General features: G+C 41.7%; 1 protein-coding gene and 1 pseudogene across 1 annotated transcript in view; both read right to left on the reverse strand.

Moving 5' to 3' along the window:
- The window catches only part of ECPAS (Ecm29 proteasome adaptor and scaffold), a 94,367-nt gene extending 72,283 nt beyond the window's left edge, over positions 1–22,084 (reverse strand). Inside the window, exon 1 of the mRNA XM_090274559.1 lies at positions 21,993–22,084. Within this exon, the coding sequence (XP_090130685.1) occupies positions 21,993–22,032 (40 nt within the window). The 5' untranslated portion in view covers positions 22,033–22,084. The remainder of the gene's footprint in view (positions 1–21,992) is intronic.
- LOC150013546 (glucosaminyl-phosphatidylinositol-acyltransferase PIGW-like) lies at positions 151–1,732 on the reverse strand (annotated as a pseudogene).
- Positions 22,085–24,442: the final 2,358 nt, after the last annotated feature.

The raw sequence follows: 24,442 nt of genomic DNA on the forward strand, positions 1-24,442 counted from the left end.
ACATAGTGCAGAGATACATTAAAATATTAATCCTCACTAATGTTATAGAAAAAATTGAACCTCTTAGTTTTATAATAAAATAGAGTTAACAATGGATTGTCAAAAGCCAATTTGCTTCACATTTAATATTTAATCTTCCTTATTGGTAGCTCAAACACACATCCAGTCCCTACTGATCACCAAAATTTTAGTCTTACCTTGCAAGTGTAGCATATATATAATTAAACACTTGGTAAACATACAGCGATTGAGTACAAATAGGGCCCACAAGGTACTGGGGTGCAATGTAAATATCTGCCAACAGGTTGATTAATCCAGTTGTTATATTTGACAGCAAGGAAAAAAAAAATCAACCAGTTTCTGTTTATAGCTTTGATGAAACAAAGACTGGGTTTCTTTCTGTCAGCTTCAGAGACTAGAGCTTCTGAACTTTTTTTTTTTTTTTTTTTTTTAGCAGAAGACTGGATAAGTTTCCAAGAACACAATACTAGAGCCCCTTTAATTAGAAATTCGGCAAAACTGAAAATTATATCACCTAGTAATAAAGGATCAGGCTAGAAACAACTATCCAAATACAAAAGGCTAAACTGGTCATTCTTCAAGATGCTACTTCTACACTTAGCTGAACTATGTCAAGAAATACAAGGAGGCTAAAAGCTGTCAGTATGATACAATGTGCTACTTTTACCCAGTTGTTGACAGGTGATAGTTTTTTAAGCACATATGACCCTGTTTGCACACAGCCATGTGTATTGCCACATATCCCAGTGTAGACATTATTCCTTCACGGTTGGCGTATAAGAAACCAACCCTTGTGCGACTGCCATCAGCGCCACACAAAATCAACCTTTTCAACAGGGTCAAGGGCTAGCTGGTGTAATACAGTATGTAATGCTGACGGCCACAATCCAGGATTTGTTGGGGGTGGGGGGGGATCAAAAGTAGTGAGGTTAGCAATTTCATAACTATTAAGGTAAAGAAAAAGTTCCACTGAATTCCGTACTCAGTTAAACATTCCTCAAAGCCTATGGGTTTTATAATGATTAATCACCATATTTCTAGGAAGACTAATGGCCAGAGTAAAATCACTTTGTAAAATAATAAAATCTGGACCCTTCCATACATTTTCCCCTCATCTCTGGACAAACCATTGCGGTCCCAAGAACAAAGCCTCCTCCTCCAAAATCCATTGTTCCTGTCCCACAGAGCTCAGTTTCAGCAAATCTTCTGAGAAAAAGTGGGAAGTCCACAGTCAAAATGCCAACAGCAGTAAATGCACTGTTAATTATATGGAAACAGGAGATGGCTGGAATGCATTCTGAATCTAGACTAACTTTTAAGAATTTCTCAAGGATTTTCTGAACAGGCATTCCGCCATAGCAACTTCTCCGGCAGTATACCTGATAGACTAGCTCTGCCCCAAAGACTATTGCAGTGAGGTGTTCAAGGGAGACAGATGAAGGCCAGATGGTCAAAGCAGTCAGCAGGGGAACTATCAGGGAAGCAACGTCAATGAAGAACCGAGTCCGCTGGGGATGTGGAGAAGAAAGAGCACACGTGCTGTGAGAGAATGATCAGGAGCCCTCTGCACAGGGTGCAGAGCACAGGCGAGCCTGAGCCCACGGGGACTCCCAGCATGCTGGCTGCATGGTGGTACGGGCCAAGCCTCCCTCCTCTGCTTTTGAGACATTGTGTCTTCTTCCTCCAGTGCGCTGGCTGGTCTTGGCCACATAAATGAAACCAAGATTGGCCACTAATTAATAACCTTTCAAGCTGTGTGACAGTGAGGATTTGTACTTTTGTATATGCTTGAAATTTCCCATAATAATATATTTAAACTATATATATATATATACATATCCTGAGGGAGTTTTGAAGCAATGACACCCTAGTAGCAACAAGCATACCCAACACCCAGATCTTGGTAAAAGAATCAGGTGCCTTGAAACAATGGCTGATTCTAGGGCTGAGACAGGGAAAAGACAAACAGCACAATGCCCCTGAAGCATCCTGTAGCGCCAGAAAGAAAATGGGGTCTGGAACATGTCAAAGGGATATATGAATTGCTCTGGGAGTTCTCTATTGTGGCCAAAGCCAGAATAATTTGAAGAACAAAATAAGTAACATAGCACTGGATTATAACCCAAAGTATTTAAAAAATCTACATGAGTCGACACTGATATAAATAAATGATTAAATACATAGTGGAAAAGAGACAAATCTTTCTTATAGAATTCCAATAGATCCTTCCCTGTACAGGAGGTAGAATTTAATTCCTGCCTCTACCCCTTCCTTCAGGGTGGCTGGATTTAGTGACTTGCTTCCAAAGAATAGAGTAGGGGAAAAGGAGAATAACTTTACAGTGGAGAAACCTGACAAATACTATGTGAAAGAAGTGATTGAAGTTATCAACGGTGATGTCACGTGGATGTCGTGATTCCTGATATGATACGACAAGAAGCGCATTTCACCTCTGCCAGTGATCTTTCCAAAACCCATAACCCCCATCTAATCATGAGTAAAACAACAGAAAAAGTCAAACTGGGAATATTCAACCTGGTCAGTACTGCTCAGGACTTTCAAAATAATGAAAAACTCAGAAACTGTCACAGACCAGAAGAGATCAAGGAGATATGACAGCTAAATGCAGTGTGGTGCCCTAGGCTGCATCCTAGAACAGGAAGAGAACATTAATGGGGGGGGGGGGGGGGGGGACTAGTGAAATCCAAATATAGACTCAAGTTTTGACTTTTAAAGTTCATAATAAAGGAAGAACGGGAGAAAAGGCGAGTGAGTGGGCTGACTCTGTGAGATTACCAGACCAAATGATTTTCTTCGTTCTTAGGAACAGTGAATTCAATCCACATCTGTGAAAGTTACAGGTAAGGAGGCTCTCTGCCTTAGTGCCTTACAGTTTGTAGGCAGTAGGAATTACCTACAGATTTGTGGAAAAGGGCAGAAAGTTTCACTCTTCATAATAAACTGATCTAGAGAATCTGGTCCAAATGCTTAAAAATCCCAGTGATACCTGGTGCCTTTCATTTTTCATAAAATAATTTGGGTGCTATCAATTTGACAACTATGTATCCCCAGTACATACCAAGCACTTTCTACTCTCCCTCACTAGAAAGAAAAATGTAACATTCTAAAGGCAACACGATTATACGATGGGAAGGTGGGCGTGCCAGAAAGGGCACCACACGTGAGAGCGGTCCCTCTGAAGCAGCCTGAGTTCTCCTGAGGAAGAGGCAAAGCCCTTCACACCCTTTGAGGAGAATCAAATGTTACATCATTTTTGTAACCATATATATATATACTTCAAATAAAAGATAAGTAATCATGTTCAAACTTTATGAAAAAACTGTAAATAAATATAATCAACCACTAAATTTTTCAGCCTGTCAAAAGTTAGCAAAGAGCAGAAATTTAGCAACAGTGTGATTCCTAAATCCTATTAGTAGAGGCATAGAAAGAATTTGAATCCTATGCCTCTTAAAAATGGCAATCCAAATTAGGCCTGGATGCCCACGAGTATTTACTTAGAAACGAGAAGGGAGGGAACCAAAACTTCTGAAAACACAAAAGGAATCTAAAACTCAAGTTCACCTTCCACAAAGGCTCAGTTTTTAGTTGTAGGAACTAAGACTGTTCAGGTCATCACATACAGTAGTTAAGTGTCAGGAACAAGTTCCACCCTCTCCACAACTATGATATCTTATTCAAACTCGTATCAAATTAATTTCATCTATGAGAAAATTTAAAATACTGCCATACCCTCAGATAATCACTGTTAAATGTGGGGAATATATTCTGAACTACCAATTTCCCTATATCCGCCCTTACACTGTGTAATCAATCTTATGAAGATTGTAAGTAATCAATATTAGGTGACTATGATAGATGAAAAAAGGTCACACAGTTGTTCTGTGTTTATATCTATTTTATTACTGAGGTAAAGTATCTTTTTGAATCTTTATTGGTCATGTGAAATGTCTTCTTCAGCAAACCACTCATTACTCCTTTGAGTTGCTTACTTGCAAAAGCTTTTATACAGGGTGGGGCAAAAGTAGGTTTCCAGCTGTTCATATGGAAAATAATACAATAATAACACAAGAATAAACTCTGTGTTTCATGCACTCACAACTGTAAATCTACTTTTGCCCCACCCTGTATATTGGAAAAAATCTCCCCCTTCTTTCTCATCTATTACAAATATTTTTTTTCCTCGTATGCCTTTTGATTCTATAGCACTTTCTTTTCATAACTAAGTTTTTAACATATAAATTTACCATCCCTTCCTTTTATGGCTTCTGAGTGCCTAGTCATGCTTAAAAAAGCCAACACTCCACGATTATGAAAAATATTCTGCAGAAAAGAATTAACAGAGCAAGCCTAAGATTGCTACCCTTAAAAGTCTCTGCTTGCGAGGCTGGTCCCTGGATGGCATCTGGGAACTTGGATTTCAGCAGGGTTCCCACCATTTCCAGAACTGATAAGACTGACTCACTGCGTCTAAACTGTTTATACACGCGATATGGTTTATGCTGAACACCTGCTTTCCTTCTGGGAATCTGGAATTTTGGTACGTTAGGCAGAAAGTGCCAACGCGGCCAGCACCAAATAAAAACCGTCAGCACTGAGTGTCTCTCGTAGACCACATTTCACACGTGCTGTCACAGCTCATTGCTGGAGGAATTAACAAGCATGTCCTGTGTGACTGCACTGCGAGAGGATACTTGAAAGCCTGCACCTGGTTTCCTCCAGCCTTTATCCCACGTGCCTTTCCCTTTGCTGATTTTGCTTTGTATCTTTTCCCTGTACAAATAAACGCAGAGTCCTGTGAATCCTCCTCGCAAGTCACGGAACCCGGGGTGGTCTTGAAGACCTCTGACACACACATTTATCTGTTTCCTGCCTGCTCTTATAATTTTGCTTTCTGCATTCAAGTCTTTTTTATTATTATTGATTTGAGACAGAAACATTGATTGGTTGTCCCACTTATTTATGCATTCATTGGTTGATTCTTGTAAGTGCCCTGACCTGGGATCAAACTGCAACCTTGGTGTATTGGGATGACGCTCTAACCAACTAAGCTGGCCGGTCAGGGCAAGTCTTTAATCCAACTGGAATTTTTATTTATTTATTTGGGGCGGGGGGGCGCAGGTAGAAGAAGGTACACGGACAGATGTAGGAAACCTAGTCTACCGTGGGTTTTAAAATCTTTTTCACTATGAAATTAAGCATTTAGAAAAATGTACAAAACATAAGTATATAATTTAATGAATTATAATAAACACTGTGTAACTACCACCTAAGGAAAAAACTTTACTTTGAACATACATAAAAGGATTCCTACTGGATTCCGAGTTGGAGAGGGCTGGAGACTGTTTTAACATACAAAGCACAGTGTTTTAAGGACTCACCTAAGGGCACAGAGGTAATTAGCAGTGGAGCAAGAAATAGAATGGGGCCTTCTGACCTTCAGTCTAAAAATCCTTGCCTACACCATGCAACCTTCTATACAATGGCCCTATTTTCTATGGGGAACTATGCTACATATGTAACAGTACAGGCAGCCCAGTTGGAAGGAATCACCAAAAGGCCATAAGAATTTGTCTCATTCAGGTGGTATTTATGAAAAAACGGAAAAATAAATTCAAAGATCAGAAAACAACGCAAGAGAAAGCTGGTTACTACAAATAAGAAGATAACCCCAAAGGTGTCAAAGTTCGGCTCACCCGACCTCCTCTAAATTCTCCCGGCTCATCTAAGTGCTCTAACCCTTCAGGGCTCAGCACTGTCTGTTCACTGGGAAGTACTAACTCCCCATCCAGATCACTCACAAGCTTTCATTTATTAAAACCCACTGTGTATCCGAGCATGGTGGTCATGGGTAAAAAAGGAAGACGCAAGGATGTTGTACAGGATAATCACACACATACATGGTAATTGCATACTGAAAGGAAAAGGATAATATCTGCCCTGAGCTCTGGCTCAGTGGGTTAGGCACTGTCCCACAAAGCTAAAGGTCCCCGGTTCAATTCGTGGTCGGGGCATATGCCTGGGTTGTGGGTTTGGTCAGGTTGGGGCACTTATGAGAGACAACCGATAGATGTTTCTCTTTCATATCGATGTTTCTCTCCCTCTCTTTCTCCCTCTTTCCCCTCTCTCTAAAACTAAATAAAATTTTTAAAAAGAAAAAGGGTAACATCTAAATAAGCAAGCAATTCAGAGATGAGCTCCATATATAAAATAATACATAAAAAGATGCTCAATCAGACCGATCAGGAATATGTAAAATTAGCACAATGATGAGTTACAATTTCACAACCTTCACAAAACTAATAGTGCCAAATGTTGGCAAAAAAAAGGGAAACAAAGTAAGAAGTACTTGAGTTCACTGCTAATGGGTATAGGGATATAATCTCTGAAGAACAAATCTCTAGTCAAGTTGAAGAGGCACATGAGGCACACGCCCTTCAACCTGGCAATTCTACACCAAGTAACATACTCTAGAGCAGCACTATTCACAGTAACCTGCGGTACAATGTTTGTCACCAGTCAGCAAAGAAATAAGGAATACTCAAATGTTAACTAAGTTTACAATGATAGCTGATTTACATTCTGCCTACGTTTCCTGTTTACAAGAAGTTATTCTTCAGTCCTCACACCACACTTCATGTACCACAGTCCTGGAGAAATACTCTTCCAAGGGAGAGACAAGCAAACAAAACCTGTAAGAAACTGCTCACAGCCATAGGGTTAGTAAAAGCAAAAAAAATGGAAACAATCTAGGTCAGTCAACAGAATGGATAAAGAAATTGAGGCAGGGTCACACAAGGGGGGGGGAGGGCGACCCAAAAAATGAAATTTATTTATTAAAAAAATGGTGTATTTCTTCTTACATGTTTGAACTTCAGTCACCTTCAGAGTACTCTCCACTTGATGCAATACACCTGTCGAGATGTTTTTTCACTGCTCAAAACCATTTTTGAACTTGTCGATTTTGATAACTATTACTGCTTCTGACAGTTTTTGGTTTCACCTCTTCCACATCAGCAAAATGTTTCCCTTTGAGGCCTGGCTGGTGTGGCTCAGTGGACTGAGCACTGACCTGTGAACCAAAAGGTTGCCTGTTCAATTCCCAGTCAGGGTATATACCTGGGGTGCAGGCCAGGTCCCCAGTTGGGAGCATGTGAGAGGCAACCGACTGATCAATGTCTCTCTGGCACATCGATGTTTCTCTCCCTCTCTTTGTCCCGCCCTTCCCCTCTCTATAAAAAATAAATATTTTTTAAAAAGTCACATGGACCAATGTGACAATATCTAAAACACTACACGCAAACAGAGAAAGTTACAGAAGGATATGTTTTCTCTTACATAAAGTTTCAAATGTAATATATGTATACTGCACATGATATATACATTACAGGAATGACAAGTTCTGGGCAAAAAGGGGAAAGGGAAGAAAAGAAAAATTTGTAAGGAGTAACAGGGGGCTTGAATGATATCTGTTAACACTTATTTCTTACTAATAAAATAATAGATCTAAAGCTAATATCAAACAGTGTAAAGAGCTATCAAAGATGTGTGGGACATACATACGTGTTCCTAACTAACATTACTCTCTCTATTTTTCTTCATACTTGAAATATTTCATTATTTTTAAAAGAATATATGTATATACCATAATAACTTTGTTTTATGGCACAACTATATAAAAAAGGGAAAGAAAATACATCAGCCATTTTTCTTCTTTATACTTCCATACTCTTTGAATATCCTTCAATAAAAATATGTTTTGGAAAAATAATATAGAGAACAAATATGTTTTTAATGTTTGCTTGAAGCCATGTTTCAAAGATAAGGGAATAAACTTAAATCACAGAATTTTAAAGCCTAAAAGGAACCTTAAAGAATATAGACAAGCAAATAGCACAATTACGTACTAGTGGCACTGCAAAACAGCATAGCCACTTTGGAAAACATTTTGGAGGTTTATTACAAAACTAAACATACTCTTACTATACAATCCATTAATCGCACTCCTTGGTATTTACCCAATGGAGTTGAAAACTTACATGCACAAAAAGACCTGTACACGGATATTTATAGCAGCTTTATTCATAATTGCTAACAGCTGGAAGCAACCAAGATGTCCTTCAGTAGGTGAGTGGATAAATTGGTGCATGACATCAGAATATTATTTAGTGCTAAAAAGAAATGAATTATCAAGCCATGAAAAGGCATGGAAGAATCCTACAGGCATATTACTAAGTGAAAGAAGCTAATCTGAAAAGGCTACATACTGTATGCTTCCAACCATTTGACATTCTGGAAAAGGCATAACTATGGAGACGGAGAGAGTTAAAAAATCAGGGGTTGCCAGAGGTTGGGAGGAGGGAGGCAGGAAAAGCAGGAGCACAGGATTTTTAGGGCAGTGAAAACACAGCATATGATATAATGGTGGATGTATGTCATTATGCATTCGTCCAAACCAACAGAATATAAAACACCTACAGTGAACCATAATATAAACTGCAAACTCTGGGTGATTATGATGCATCAATGTACGCTCATTCTTGGTTTAAAAAAAGAAAGGCACCTTTCTGGTGCAGGATGCTGATAATACAGGAGGTGACTGCACCGGTAGGGGTAAGAGGTTTATGGGAAATCTGTGCCTTCCTCTCAACACTGCTATAAACCTAAAACTGATCTAAGAAAATAAAGTCTTTCAAAAAATTAGTCTTAAAAGAAACATTTAAAAAACACTGAAAATCTTAAATCCCAACACAAAACAAAAATTCCAGGTTAGATTATGTCAAACTATTACATTAATGTAGAAAAAAAGTACTAAATATATATATTAATTAACTTTCCATTAAATACTTCTCTAATTCATATTACAGTGATCCCTCACTTATCATGGGTATTACGTTCTTGACACACACCCCAACCCCCCGTGATAGGTGAAAATCCGTGAAGTAGGAACCTTACATTTATTTTAGTATTTACTGTACAGTACTGCAAAATCCTGCGACATAGCGAAAAATCCACAATAATTAAATATAATATTTTTAAAAATCCTGTGATACAGTGAGGCCGCAATAAGTGAACCGTGATATAGAGAGGGATGACTGTATTCACCTGTCTTTAGTTCCTCTATCTAAAGTGAAAGAAGAGACCTTCCCTCCTTCTACACTCTTAATAAATAACCAACAAAGGTTGAAGGACTTCACACTGGTGTTATGCACCATTAGCCACTGATATTTCTGAAAACGTGTAATTATTCTTGAGAAATAAAACTGTCCACATAAATCAGTCACTCGCCAGATCTCGCCAAAAAAATACAACTTTGAATTCTAAGTAAAGGAGGAAAGGCTATTATTTTCTCACAGGATTGCAAAAGGCAAAATACTGGTTTTTCACTCACATCATCACTTAAGGGGAAAAGAAAAGAAAGAAAAAAGCATTAAATCAGTTTCTTAGGGTGTCATCTTCTCATGACAACTTGAACATCAAAACACTCCTTGGAAAGTATGCAAGAAAAGTATACACTGTCAAAAAGAATCGGGAAAGGGCTATAAAGTAGTGCGTATCTCCATGCGGTGGAATTTCAGGATTCTTTTTTGGCTTGTTTAATTCTATGTCATCACTAATTTACTTCATGAGCAGGAATAACTTGTGTGATTTAAAAAAAGAAAATGGTTATATTTCAGGGTGATAGGTTACAGATATTTTTAAGTTGCTTAGATTTTCTACAAAGAGTATTTTTTCTGAATAGGAAAGTAGACTTTAAATTACAAACAAAGTATGAGGCCTTAATTGGAAGCTGAGATTGAAAGGGAAAGCTGAAAATAATGAGTCCACTGCCTACTGCATCATAAATCAATTAATAACCTAAAGCTACAGGATATTTTGAGAAAGATCTGTCAAGTTACCACAGAAATATACTAGACTACATAACAGAATAATTTCACAAAGAAACATTCTCCCTAATATTTACTTTCTTTTGATTCACACCTATGTAAACACTTTATAGTCACAAAGCAGTTTCACATGGCCTTTTGAGCCTCAAAAAAAAAAAAAAAAAGATGAGATGGGCAGCTATTATCTGCATTTATGCATGTAAACCTGGGGCCCTGGATCTGACTGACTTGCCAAAGGTCACCAAGCTAATGAGACACAGACTTGTAAATTAAACCAAGAAAGGTCTTTACCCTACAAATACACACTAGAACACAGTACCTCCCTCTAAAGCCCCATTTCTGAAGTAGGTAATACTGGCTCCAACTTACAGATGAGGACACAGCACCTAGAATTCATTAAGAATGTTGGCCGAGATTATCAGAAAGGTAGAAAGTGGCAGGGCTAAGACAGTCAGGTTGCGGCGAAGAACATGGGAGATAATTCTAAGCCTTGCTAGACAACTGTATACAACACGGCTTTGTACCCTGTCTACACAGCCAATGTTGTCAGAACGGGCCCCTCACTCAATTCATCCCTTCTTCAGGTTCAGCCTTGGGACCAAAGAGTCAGCCCTCCCTGGTGTGTCTGGACCTGCAAGAGTGGGCCGGAGGAGATGTGAGAGGGGCATCTTCAGCCTGCCACGGAGCACAGTCGGAGAAGCTGGTCTGCGGCAAGAATGGAGTGGAGGCGCAGAGAGAGGCTGGAAGGACTGGATGACTTCCAGTCCTTCATTCCAAAGCCCTCCTGAAGGCCCCTCTTGTTTCCATAAACTCCCTGATTCCTTAGAGTAAGTGCCCGGTTTTTGCTTAAGCCAGCTCGTAACAGGGTCCAAGTACAAATGGAAGGTCTGTGCCAGAAGGAAAAAAAAAAAAAAAAAGATGCACTTCTAGAAAAATATATTAAAAATTAAGCAGCCAGCACATGCCTAGGATGACTATCAGATCAGAGAGGAAGTCTTTTCTAAGACTCTAGCCTCAAGGGACCTTCTTAACCATGCATCCCATTCATTCCCCAACTGCCATCAAAATTGCAATAGCTTATTAAGTGCACTGTATGTTCTCCGACCCAATTCTTTTTGTCAACCAGACCTCAACCGGGAATGCTCTCCCCACCATCTCTTCCTCTCCACACACCCAAATCCTCCCTATCCAAAGTCCAACTCAAATCCAACACACCCCACCCTTACACAATCCGTCCTGGCCCTACCAACTCCCACACACCTTTCTAAACCTCTCCTGCCACTTGGTCACCTTTTGCTGTACATTATGCAACTGTTCAAGCTTCCCTTCCCAAGACCATAACAACTCTTTGAGGTGCGCCTTGAATCTGACTCCACCAAACTCCCTCATGGGCTGCATCCATCTCTAGCGCTCTCCAGGCTGAGAAACTGTGACCTACATCTCTCGGGATTCCAGCACTGAACTCGGTGCCTGGCAGACAGGAGCTGCTCAGATACCTGCTGAATCTATGAAACCTTACCTCCTCTGCATTAGAAAAGCTATTTCGAAGTTTATACAGCTAACACCTCTAGCAAGGGAAAGAAGGGATTGGTGGCAATTTGTAACACCTGACATTAGAACCTCTTGGAAAAGGGGACTATGTGTTTTTTAATACTACAACAAGCGCTCAGGATTGTTTTAGTAAAAGAAGAGGAAGAGAAGGAGGGAGAGAGAAATTCCAGAAGGTCCGACTGTGTGGCAGAACTGTGCTCCAAATCAGGAAATCAGGAGGGGAGCAGCAGTTCCTGCAGACAGAAGGAGAGGAGAGAAGAAAAGGAGAGGGAGGGAGGACAGACCAGTGAAAGGGAGGAAAATCAAGGCTCTACCGCAAAGCCTCCTCGCCCATGACTCACCACATCTTTAAGAGTTAACTAAACTCCTGAAGGGCTTGGGAAAGGGGATCCATGTGTGCATACCAGTGAAACAGGGATTTCACATCCAAGCTCACCTGGTTAGATCCAGAACACCATTTTCAGAAATAAGAGCCCAGCAGCTAAGAAAAGCAAGAGTAAACTAAATCATAGGAAATTCACAAAAGTTGGATGTGATGGAGGGGCTAAAATACCTTTGAACTTTCACAATACTGTATCTGCAGTTAGGAGTTTGAGGCTGAAACTGTGAAGAATAAGGATGCTCTAGCTGGCATCTAGATTTGGTATGTAACACCCAATCTTTTCTGGTAGGTAAATCCTATGAATTATAAATCTAACCAGGCTCTAACTGGCAGTTAAAGTCCACATCATCTATTGATTCCTATATACCATTCCAACTTACTAAATGTCCCTCTAATTAATAAATACTTGGCAAAATCCAAATGAGGTCAGCAGGATACTTCTTTTAAATTAATGCTTAGAATTGTGATCTCTACCCTTAGTTTTTAAATACAGGCTTGCTTCCTCCCCCACCTTTTTAAAAGAACTCCTTAAATGCAAATAGACTTAAAAAGGAGAATGTCAGGAAGTCCAGCACTAAACACAAATATACTAAGTCAGAGGTGGGAGAGGATCCATTCCCAGAAAGAGATGATCCATCCTGCGGGAGCTGTCTCCTTCCAGCCAGAGCAGCCCAAGGGGGTGGCAAATAAGAACCCTTGCAGGCAATGAGGTCCTGAGCAAGAGGTTCCTGCTAACACAGTCCCTGCTGGTGTCCCTTCCACCCAGAAATATCGCAGTTAGACAGGCCATCTTCCTGAGCCCTAACGCACCAGTCTTACTCCCAGGGCCCAGGCAGATGCTCTGATACAGAAACCCCTGCATCAGGATGCCCCAGTGAGCAGGGAAGGGGAGTCTTTCCTCTCCTGCCACTTCAGAAGTCCCAGCCATCGGCGTATGATGTCAGGCTACTTTAGGTCCCCTACCAACCAACCCACCATAGCCCATAGCAAGGCTACTCCTCCCTGTTCACACACCCCATCCCCAGTACCCCTCTTTCACACACAAAGGGAGGGAAGAACTCATAAGGCTAGCTTGGCAGGGCTGGGCCAAATAAAGAGACAACGGCTTACATCTGTAATTTAATGAATACGTGCCAGACTCCAGATGCACTGAGGTCCACAAACACTCCCACCTCCCAAGGAGGCCCTTTCCCCCAGGACAGTAGCTGGCAGATACCCAGTTAGATATCAGTGTTAGTAAACTGATGAGCAGAGAGATTAGCTTATGAAAGCTGGCTTAGAGAAGGTAATATATACTATGCAAGAGTTCAGGCTGCATAAAAACCAAGTGTATGATAGTTAAGATCCACCCAAAGTAGCTAATTACTTAGGACAATGCTCATCTTGCTGTGTAAACTCAAGAATGTTCCTTAAGTCACTATTTAAATCCCAGCATTAGTGGTTTGACCTGCTTGCCTTCGCTATATCATAATGACATTAACACATCTATTACAGGGCCAAAAGCTTTAAGAAAGAAAGAATCCAAAAGCATATAAACAATGTCCTCATTTTTCTTCTAACAAATTCTAAACAATTCCTCCAACGTCTCAATTTTCCATTTCTCTGTGATGGAATGAAGCTATGTAAAACAGCAAAAGTTGTTCTAACGCTGAACTTTAGTTTATAAAATATTGCATTCATTTCATCCCTCAAAATTCCACCTAAATGAATTAAGGCCTCAAACACCACCATCAGCAGTATACATACTGAAAAACAGAATGGCCCTGGCTGGTGTGGCTCAGTTGGTTAGGGCACTGTCCCACAACCAAAGGGTTGTGAGTTCAATCCCCGGTCAGGGCACATGCAATCCCGGTCTGGGAGTGTACGGGAAGCAACCAATCAATGTTGCTTCTCTCTAGCATGGATGTTCCTCTCTCTCCTTTCCTCTCTTTCTGAAAAGAAATGTCCTTGGCTGAAGATTTTTTTAAAATGCACCAGGGGAAGAGGGACCCAAACCCAATAGTTAAATTAGAAGAGAGCAACAAAATGCACCTTTGGATTGAAGCTACAAAATCCCAGCTACTCACTGGAACTCACTGGATATTGAGCTCATGATATCTGAGAATTACGATCTGAACTTACAGAGTTTCAATCAAAGGACCATCCACTATCATCCAAGAGTGAAACTGACACCATACTCCTGTTCAGGCTCAGAATGAAATACAATCACGTGGCTTTTCCATCACAGTGCATGTCAAAATGACAGAATTAAGACTATCCAATTACCAGAATATCTCTCTCAATGCCTCTTTTCACAAATAAAACAATTAACTCCACGATGACATTCTTGGAGCAAGTAAAATCATTTTCTGTGGTTGTGGCAGACAATACTACTTGTAAACCTAACAGTCATGGTCCTTTCCTTGTGCACACTGCTAACTCACATCATGGAGTTTTATCCTTTTCTCTTTCTTGCTAACTTTTTGAATTACTGTTCATGTGATGACAGAGAATAGAGGCTTCAGGTCTATACAAACTAACATGAACCAAACTGACTCTCTCAGGATAGAGAGAAAAGGAGAAAAGCCCATGAAGATCTAGAGGGGAAACTGCTTCTGGATAACCGATGCATTTTTAAATGTTAATATTAAAAAAATGCACACATCCTACAGAACTAAATCTACTAACCTCTATAATCAATGTGATACATGGTTTATCCAATCTTGACAAAAATCCTCTGGATCACCACTCGTATGTTCATCCACTCGCACATACACAATTGTATAAAGAATCTATTATTTAGAACACCAGGAAAAAAAGCAATTAAAAAGTTTACACTCATAGCCACTATTTTTTTAAAAAGCACTTTTCATTCCTATGCTAACATCTCCTAACTGATGCCCCGCTTTGAAAATTCAGAATAAGGGAAAAAAATTATACTGATTACCAAATTGGAGAAACAGTAAGAAATATGTTCATAAATAAAACTTGCTGTGTAGAATATGCTAATGATTTTTAAAATACACTGGTAATTATTCACTGAAGACTAAAAAACTCTTAAGACCAATGCAACATATATATTATCATATATGTACATATGTATATATCATAAACATACAAAACCTCCTGCTAAAATTAAAGAAAGTACCTGAGTTATACAACAGTTTTACAAGAAGACTATTGGTAGGTAGGCACACATGTTGTTAACTGAGAATGTAAATGGTTAACAGTCATAACCCTGGGAACCAGTGCCTTCTCTCAGCACTCCAATCCCCTTGCCTAGTTCTTCTTCATCTCCTTCTCACTCCTACACATGCACAGCCCCCAGACAGCTGTCCTCTGGACCATGTGTCCATTCCCGGGACTCCACCACCGTTCCCCACTCTCCCCGAAGCTTCAATCCACGTGCCTAGCCCTGTGCCAAGTTCTTAGCATGCATTATCTCTTCCCAGTCTTATAACAACCCTGTAGAATGGGTTTTGTTATTAACCCATTCCACAGATGGGAAAACCAAGACCCAGAAGTTAGGGTCCTTGTATAGGACATTATAAAGAGGCAGAGCAAGGACTCAAAACCAGCTCTGATGTTAGTACCAGGGTTTTAGCCTCTTATTTCAGAAACAGCTTCCCTAAACAAGTCAACATGGGTACCTCAATAATTCAATTCATTCAATGAACAAATAATTTATTTGTTAAACACAAACCTGTTCTCTCTTTGTTTCCACTTCTACCTCCCTACATCTGTCTAGAGCAGCGGTTCTCAATCTGTGGGTCGTGACCCCTTTGGGGGGTCGAAAGACCCTTTCACAGGGGTTGCCTAAGACCATCAGAAAACACATATGTAATTACATATTGTTTTGGGGATTAATCACTATGCTTTAATTATGTTCAATTTGTAACAATGAAAATAGATCCTGCATATCAGATATTTACATTACGATTCATAACAGTAGCAAAATTACAGTTATGAAGTAGCAACGAAAATAATTTCATGGTTGGGGGTCACCACAACGTGAGGAACTGCATTAAAGGGTCGTGGCATTAGGAAGGTTGAGAACCACTGCTCTAAAGACTACACTCTCCATCCCTCTCAACTCTCAGATAGATTTCCTGGAATTATCTCTAACTCCTTCTCCTGAATAACCCTCATCTACTTAGCCAATAATGTCTACCTATTTTAGAAATTCTAGATTATATTACCTCCTTGCCAATTCAGACCCTAAACTTCTTTTCCCACCGTTCCAATTCAGACCCTAGACTTCCTTTCCCTGGCCACTGTGATACCCTCATCAGTCTTGCTGCTCTCGGTCTCTGGATCCTTATAATCAGTGTTACACCACTGCCACCTGTTATCTTTATAAAACACATCTACTCATGTTACACCCCTGCCTAAAAGTTCTTGATGGTTCTCGACTGTCTACAGAACAAAGTCCAAACTAATTGTGTTGGCATTCCCTTATAAGCTGGTCTCAACCAACCTTCCCAGCTTCATCTCCTACTGCCCCCACCACTAAAAATAACAATCTATACAGAGCTTAATTGTATGCAGTGCATTTTCACATACATTAATCCTAATAACACTATGAGTATTTCTCATTATCCTAGTTTTATGATAAAGAAACAGACTTACAAAGGTAAGGTAATTTGCCCAAGATCCCAAATGGTAAAAGGGAAAAGGGGCCAAGTCTCAAACTCCAAATCTTATCTCCTTCCACAGTACTGCATGCAGCCATAGCAACCCCATTCCAAAGTGAATCAGACTTACTGAAACTTTCTCTGAAAACACAAAATAGTTTTCAACCTCTATCTCAGCTTGAGCTACTGTTTCCTTAGGCTGGAATGCTAGTCTCATTTTTTGACATTTCCAAAGAGCTGTATTAGGCATTTTTCATATCATCCTTAGTACTGGTTATTTATATTTACATATAAATCTGTCTCTACATTGAATTCCAAGCCCTGTGAGGACAGGACCATAAGTAAGTCACTCAACTTTCAAGTTTGCTTATTGAATTGATAAATGTGTGGGAAAACCAAGCCATACAGATGGCAAGTATCAAGGCAGAGACTGGCCAGGACTGAAACCAGAGATGAGCAACTTGGATCAGACCGTCTGAGCACACTGGCAGTGCCTACAATTTTAACATCTATCTTCTGAACAAGGTCGAATGCCCTAGTGCCAACTATTCGCATGGATATTGCCCTTTATTAAACACTACAGTTTACTGAAAGCATAAGCAAAACAGAATGGGATGGAAGTGAAAAATTAGAAGTAAAAAAAAGAAAAACAGAAATAGTTATTTTCCATTTTAACGTTCCTATTTGGTTGAGTAACCAAAATTTAAATGATACAAGCTTGATTCGCCCATTGCCAAAGATCAGCTCATTTGCATGCATGGCTGTCAGGAGAGCAACCATCGCAGTATGCCCACAGAAGCATATTCACCTACACAGCTTTCCACGTCTCATCCTCTAAAAGCCACTAGGATTCCTGGCACTGGCAGAAACTCTCTCAAAAAGTACTTGACATGCTGATTATCTGGCTAGCTTCTGCAATTGAAGTTTCCCGTGGCTATGTCAAATGGTCGGATTGAATAGTATCAATGAGCTTTAAGATCGCAGGCTGTTGCTTCTTCACATGTTGTCTTTATCCCAGTGAAAATCAGATACAAAGGGGATGCCTTGTAATTATACAGCCCAGAATATGAAACCACTGAACAGCTGACCAGGTGAAAAGTCTCAAATGCTTCCTTCTCTGTCAGAAATCTCCCTACCCACTGCTAAAATATAACTACAATGTCAACTTTTTCATAGACTGCCACAGGATAATATTAGAAGAAAAACGAGCTCAAATGCCCTGCATTTAATTTCACTTCATTCTAAACAATTATATAAGGAAATAAAACTATAGACTATAACCTTAAGTAATTCACAAACTAGATTTCAGAACTGCCTTTAACAATCAGAACTAAATGTTCTCTATTTTGCCATCTTACCTCAAACTCTAATATGTTCTATTCAATATACATCAGAGTATTGCCACATTTTATACACTACAGGAGATTTCTTCTAGAAGCTAGCAAGACGGGGGGGGCAGGGAGGGGTAGTTTGTTGATCTTGTTATAAATTGTATAGTTTCCCTTTCAGAGAGAATAATTACAGTGGTACAGCAGAACTAGCAAAACAGGAATCAGAGAATCTGAGTTCAAGCTGTAACTTTGTAATATGATGGAAACTCTACCACTGAGACAGTAATGGTATCAAATTCACGGGGAACATTGCTGTAACGCTTCAATCAGTTAATATGTACAAGTGATTAGAACACACAGTTAAGACAACATCAGCTTTACTATTATTCTGCCACAATAGCTGACTCAAAGTGGCAATTACATGATACTTGTGAAAACAAATTCTAACAAATCCCAGCCCAGGATTATCCTGCTTACCTTTTTCCAACCCTCATACATCAATGATACTACTCCAAAAAATAAAGTCAAATAAGACAACCCTAACCGTCAATTCTTCTCAGCAGCTCCCGCAAAGCGTGGTGACAGGTACATTTGAAAGCAGGGGTAGATTTAATTTAAATGTATGACATTTATATCATTTCAAATATAAAGGTAAAAAAATGTTTATTTGAATTTATGGAAACTCAATGTTGCTGATTATATACATCTCTAAATAAGAGACCTGGTACTACAGATGATAATATTACTTTAGCATTACTTATGTCATATAATGAGACATTTTGGGCCCTTACTTATATCTATTTGTATGTATTCCTACTCTTCCTTCTCAACAGTATTATAATTCCTTGGTATTTCTTTTATGCCCCACAGCAATGTTAAATAGCAGTCGAATATGTAGTTGAATTAAAGTAACATTTGGCAGAGAATTTAGCAAAGCATCTTTTCATCAGCATGAACATTCTAACTGTGGTAAACAGAGGTAATTCAGCCCAAAGACTGGTTATGAATGCACGCTGGAGTCTGAGACATTGGGATCCAACTCTACCACTTACTAGCTGCAGGAGCTTAGGAACCTAAAAAGCCTGTTTTCCATTCCATAAAATAGTGATGGTTTTACCTAGCTCTCAGGATTATTTTGACAAATGAAAGAATATGTACAAAGCACTTAAAACAAGGCTCGGGCTAAAATATTTAGGGAAATGTACTGATGTCTCCAATTTACTTTGAAATACATCAAAAAATGGATTCAGTACATAATGTCACTGAACACACTAAAAATGGTTATGTTATGTGTATCCTACCACAATCTTCTCTGAATAAAAAAATAATTAAGATAAAATTTTAAAACATGGATTGAAAGATGGGACAGATATATGATAGCTAGTAAAATATGAAATGTAGAATCTAAGTAGTAGGCATATAAATGCTCATTTTCAACTTTTCTGTATTTTTGAAGGTTTTTACAATAAAATATTAAGGAAGAAAAACAATGCTGGCATCTAGTAGCTTGCTTTTATTATCATCTAACTCAAAAATAATAGCCAGTAAATATTCAGATACTTAGCTCCTTTTTTAAAATGCACCTTTTGCCAGCCATCTATCCTTTTATTATAGCCATTCTGAAACTAAAAGTGAGTTATCTGAAACTTCTTAGACAGTATATATGTGTGTGACCTCAAGTTAAATTATTCTAAGGTATCAACTGCCAAGTGTTCACTCTTTCCTGAAGAAATACAACAAACAAGTCAACAGATATCTGTGGTCGATGATTAATAATTCAACCAAACAGAACTGGAAAACAAAGGATTGGAGCTATTTGTTCCTGACTTTTCCAGTCCCTGCGCAAGCCAAAAACTTCCTTAACCAGAAGTACTTTCAGCACTTTAACAGGTACCTAATGTACAAATATGTCAGCCACTTTCAAAAGATATCCAATTCTTCCTCAGGTTCTGTTTTCATTCCAACTGGTAGTTCAGATTTTAATGTGTTTAGTGGTACAACAGGAACTCAGCTATCACGCAGTATAGAACTTTTTAATGTCAGACCACCTCACACCCATTGGGGTGGCTACTATCAAAAATACAGAAAATAACATTGTTGGTAAGGACACGGAGAAACTGAAACCCTTGTGTACTGATGGTGGGAACACAAAATGGCACATGCACTGTGGAAAGCAGAATGGTGGCTCCTCAGAACATTAAAAATAGAATGCTCTATGATCAAACAATTCCACCTTAGGAAATAATACCCAAGGAATTAAAAGCAGGATATCAAAGAGATATGTGTACACCTATGTTCAGAGCAGCGTTATTCACAATAGCTAAAACATACAAGGAATCCAAGTTTCCACTGACAGATGAAATGAATGAGAAAACATGATACCTACATACAATGGAATACCATTCAGCCTTAAAAGGGAAGAAAATCCTGTCATGGATGAACCTTGAGGACTTCAGGCTAAGTGAAATAAGCAAGTAACAAAAAAGACAAATCCTGTATGATTCCACTTCCATGAGATACCCAGGGTAGCCAACATCATAGAGACAAAAAGTAGAACGGTGGTTGCTGGGGCTGAGAGGAGACACAAGTAAGGGAGTTAGGGCTCCATGTATGTCGAGATTCAGTTTCGCAAGATCATAAGAGTTTCGGAGGTGAATGGTGGTAATGGTTGCACAACAATACGAGCGTACTTAATACTATTGAACTGTATTCTTAAAAATGGTTATGATGGTAAATTTTCTATTATGTGTATTTTACCACAGTAACAAAAAATAGAACAAAAACAACAAAAAAAAAAATCAGGGAACCAATCCACCTGGAGGGCCTGATGGTGCTCCAGCTCGGAACTGACAGACAAGCCATCAGCTCCGTGGTTATCAGCCCGTGGTCTAACCCTGGCCCTGAGACCTTGCCTCAGCCTGCCCAGGGTCACACCAACTGTTTATTTCAGCTTCAAAATGAGCAAACATGACTCCTGCCCCACCAGTTCTGTGCTAACACAGCAAGGAACTTAATCTCTCTGAACCTGCCTCCTCTTTAAAACAAGGATAATTCCCACCTACCTGCCTCATAAGGCTGTTATGAGGGCAAAAGTGAGATCACGCACATAAAAGTGCCTTTAAACTGCCAAGCACCAAAGACACAAGTTACGTTTACAGCTACTTTCATATGGAAAATTCAGACGGGGCTGTCACAACAGAAACTGCACACAGCTTGGGACACCTCACCTATGCTTCAGCCCATGTCAAACGCACAGGCATCCCTAAATAGCATCTTTCTTGTTTTTGCCATGAACTGAAGGGCGGCCTTGAGGAAACAACACAAACTCACCTGAAAGCATATCATCTAACCGCCCCAGATGCAATCAGCAAGTGCTACCTTCCACGTCCGAGGAAAATTCAATTTCTCTGACCCCGCCGTGGGCCTGAGACGCCCTGGAACTACACTTCCCACAAAGCATCGAGGCGACCCCGGGCGGCGGGCGTGGCGGCCTGGAATTCAGGGTGACCACCGCTCTCCACGAACGTGGACCGCCGTGCCCTGGAAAACTGCAACGTTTAAGGTCGAGCGTGCACTGGCTCTCCTTTCTGACAGCGCTGTCACTCCGCGCTTTCTCCTGCGGCCAGTGCCGCTACCCTCTGCCCGCCGTCCTTCCTGCTCCACCTGAGCGACGGTCACCTCCTGTTCCTGGCCTTTCCGCCCATTTCTGGGGTGTCACAGAAAGGCACCTTCTTCCTCTCCCTGAAAGCTCCATTTCTAGAACTCGCCCAACAGTTGGGACCGGGGGGCCATAACGGGGTCAGACGGGACGGGCTGGCACACCGCCACCCCGGGGCTCGGGCCGGTCCGCCAGCGCAGGCACCGTGGGCAGGGGGCTGGGCTCCCCCCACCCCTGAGCCGGGGCGGATCGCGGACAGAGGTGGCTCCGCCTGGGGCTCCGGTTTCAATTTCGCAACGTGACGGTGCAAACCCGAGGCCTACAAACGCCGGCGGCGGCGGCGTCCAGCGCCCCGCCCGCCCGCCAGGCCCGAACGCCCTAGCCCCCCGCACGCCAGGGCCGCCGCCCGCCCAGCCGGCCCCGCGCCCAGCCGGCGGCAGCGCGCCCCTGCTCTCCCGGCCCCTGCCCTCCGTCCCTGCGGCCGCGCCTTCTCCGGCTCGGCGGCCGCAGGCTCGCCGAGGCACTTACTCAGCTCGTCCTGGGAGGCGGAGGCGGCGGCCGCAGCCATGTTGCGCCGCGGCGGGAGGGAGGGGCCGGAGAGGGAGGGCGCGGACCGGCGGCGCGGGGGGCTCGCGGCTCGCTCTGCTGCAGGGGCCCGGAGCCGCCTCGCGTCGTCCCGCGCGGGCCGCGCTGCGCCCACAAGGCCCGCCCGCCGCCGCTGCCTGCGTCCTCTTCGCTGCACGCGTCGCTCTCGCCGTCCCCCGCGAGGTCGCGACTCCGGCGCTCCCGCAGCCTCGCGCCCCTGCGGAGCCGCCGCCGTGAGTCGGCCGAGCCCGGGTGCGCCCGGCCCGCGCGGCGGCTCTGCGGCTCCGCGCCGCGCTCGTCCAACTCACGCTGGTTTTATATTTAGAAAGAGCTGAGCCATCCTCCCAGCGGCCCCCCCGCCGGGCCCGTCGCGCGCCCGCCCGCCCTCGCTCGCTCGCTCGCGGATCGTCCTGCCCACCTGCCGCCGCCCGCCCCGCGCGCCGGAGCCGGCCCGTGAGCGCTCCCCGCGCGGATCCGGCACGCGGCGGCCTGCACGGGCGACCTGGCCTAGCCGCCCCGCCGCGCCGGTGCAGCCTGCAGCGGCCCTGGCGCCGGGCGGCCGCACGGGTCTCTGACCTGAGTCCGAGCCGGTCTCCATGCCGGGGATGCTGCGCTCGGCGCCGCGCGGTGGGCAGCCAGAAGCGGGGCGTTCGGCGGGCTCGGCTCCGGAGAGTCGCGCACTGCGGTCCGCAAGGGGCTCCACCGAGCTGGGCAGGACTGCCCCGACCGGGGGAGAGCCTCGAGGCGTGGCCGAAGCTCCCTTTTGAGCAGTCTGTGGCTGTCACGTTGTCTGGTCCCGACCTGAAGAAACACGCCTGTCCAGAGGAAGAGACGTGGACTCGGGAAAGTAGAGCCGCGTTCGGAGTCGGCGGGAGGAAGCCCCGCCCTGCGCCTCCCGCCGAACTTCTCGCCCGGGCGCTGACTCAGTCGCGGGCGCTGCGAGCGGCCCCGGACCACGCTCCTTGGGCTCCTTTTCTCACTTAAAGACAGCGATGAAGTGTAGGTTTCTGGTGCTCTTAGGAACTAAGACTACTGAGTGAAGGAAAATCACTAAGCACTACTAAGAGTTAAATCAAGATTTTTTAAAGTTGAAATTCAAGTATATATGCTTATATGAACTTTTTTTTTAATGTATTTATTCTAATACCTACATTCCTTCTGGTACCCGAGTGATTTCCTTTGAATATACCGATTTTTAACTTTATACCTGCAGTTTGTCCGTGAGGCCATATACTTGGGGGGAAAAAAAAAAAAAGCTTGCAAAATGGAATTCAAATTAAGGGGTTGCATAATTGCTGTGCTGTAAGTGATGGTACTGTCCTAACATATTAGGTTAAAGATCACATACATTTTTTTAATAAGAGGAAGAAATTAAGATTCTAAATGCGTTAAAATTGCGTTTATTCCTAAAAGTGGACATCTATAAAGCCCTAGTTAATGTCTAGAAAACTGAATTATGTCTATTCCAGGTGTAACGTAGGCAAAAAATATTTTTAAGTAGGTACTTAACATTAAAGACACTATTTCCTTTATTGCTCTTATTATAGAAACTATACATGACCTCTGTAAAAAAAATAATTAAATGATTCGGAAAAATCATAAGATTAAAAGTGGAAGTCCTTTCCCCTGTCTCACTCCTTGGAGAAAATGGGTAAACAGGTACAGTTGAGTGCATATCAAAAAGTCCTTGTCTCCACACACATATGAGTAGCCCCAGATACAACTTGGGTGGGGTGCAGATTCACAATCACTATAAAGTTCTGCATCAGTACTTTCCCCCCATAAACATTCTTTCATGTTAATTCAAAAGCTTTACACCACCACCCTTTTTTCTGTTGTTCATGACTTCATAGTACATTAAGTTAACCAATCCCACCTAACTCCCCCTCCCCCCCGCCCCGACATTTTGACTTTTGCTTGACTGACACAAAGTCAATACACAATGAATTATTTGCAAAGAATACAATACTGAAGAGTATAAAATAAAGATTGTCCTCTACTTCCCTGCCCACCAATGAATGCATAAATAATTGGAACAACAAATCCATGTTTTTCTCTCATCAGTAAATTGTTTTAAAGTTTTAGAGGTATAATTGACATGTAACATTGTATGAGTTTTAGGTATACAATCTATATGTATTATGAGATGATTACAATAAACTTAACGTTCATTTAACCATATATAGTTACAATTCTTTTTCTTGTGATGAGAACTTTTAAGGTCTACTGTCTTAGCAACTTCCAAATATACAATATAATATTACTAGCTATAGGCACCATCCTGTACATTACATTCCCAGGTCTTTATTATTTTATTTATAAATAGAAGTTTGTACCTTTTAACTACTTACACCATTTTTGCCCTTCCCCACCCCCTCATTATATATTGGGTT

The sequence above is a fragment of the Furipterus horrens genome, unplaced genomic scaffold (genome assembly GCF_987537825.1).
Source record: "Furipterus horrens unplaced genomic scaffold, mFurHor1.1.pri manual_scaffold_4, whole genome shotgun sequence".
NCBI lineage: Eukaryota > Metazoa > Chordata > Mammalia > Chiroptera > Furipteridae > Furipterus > Furipterus horrens.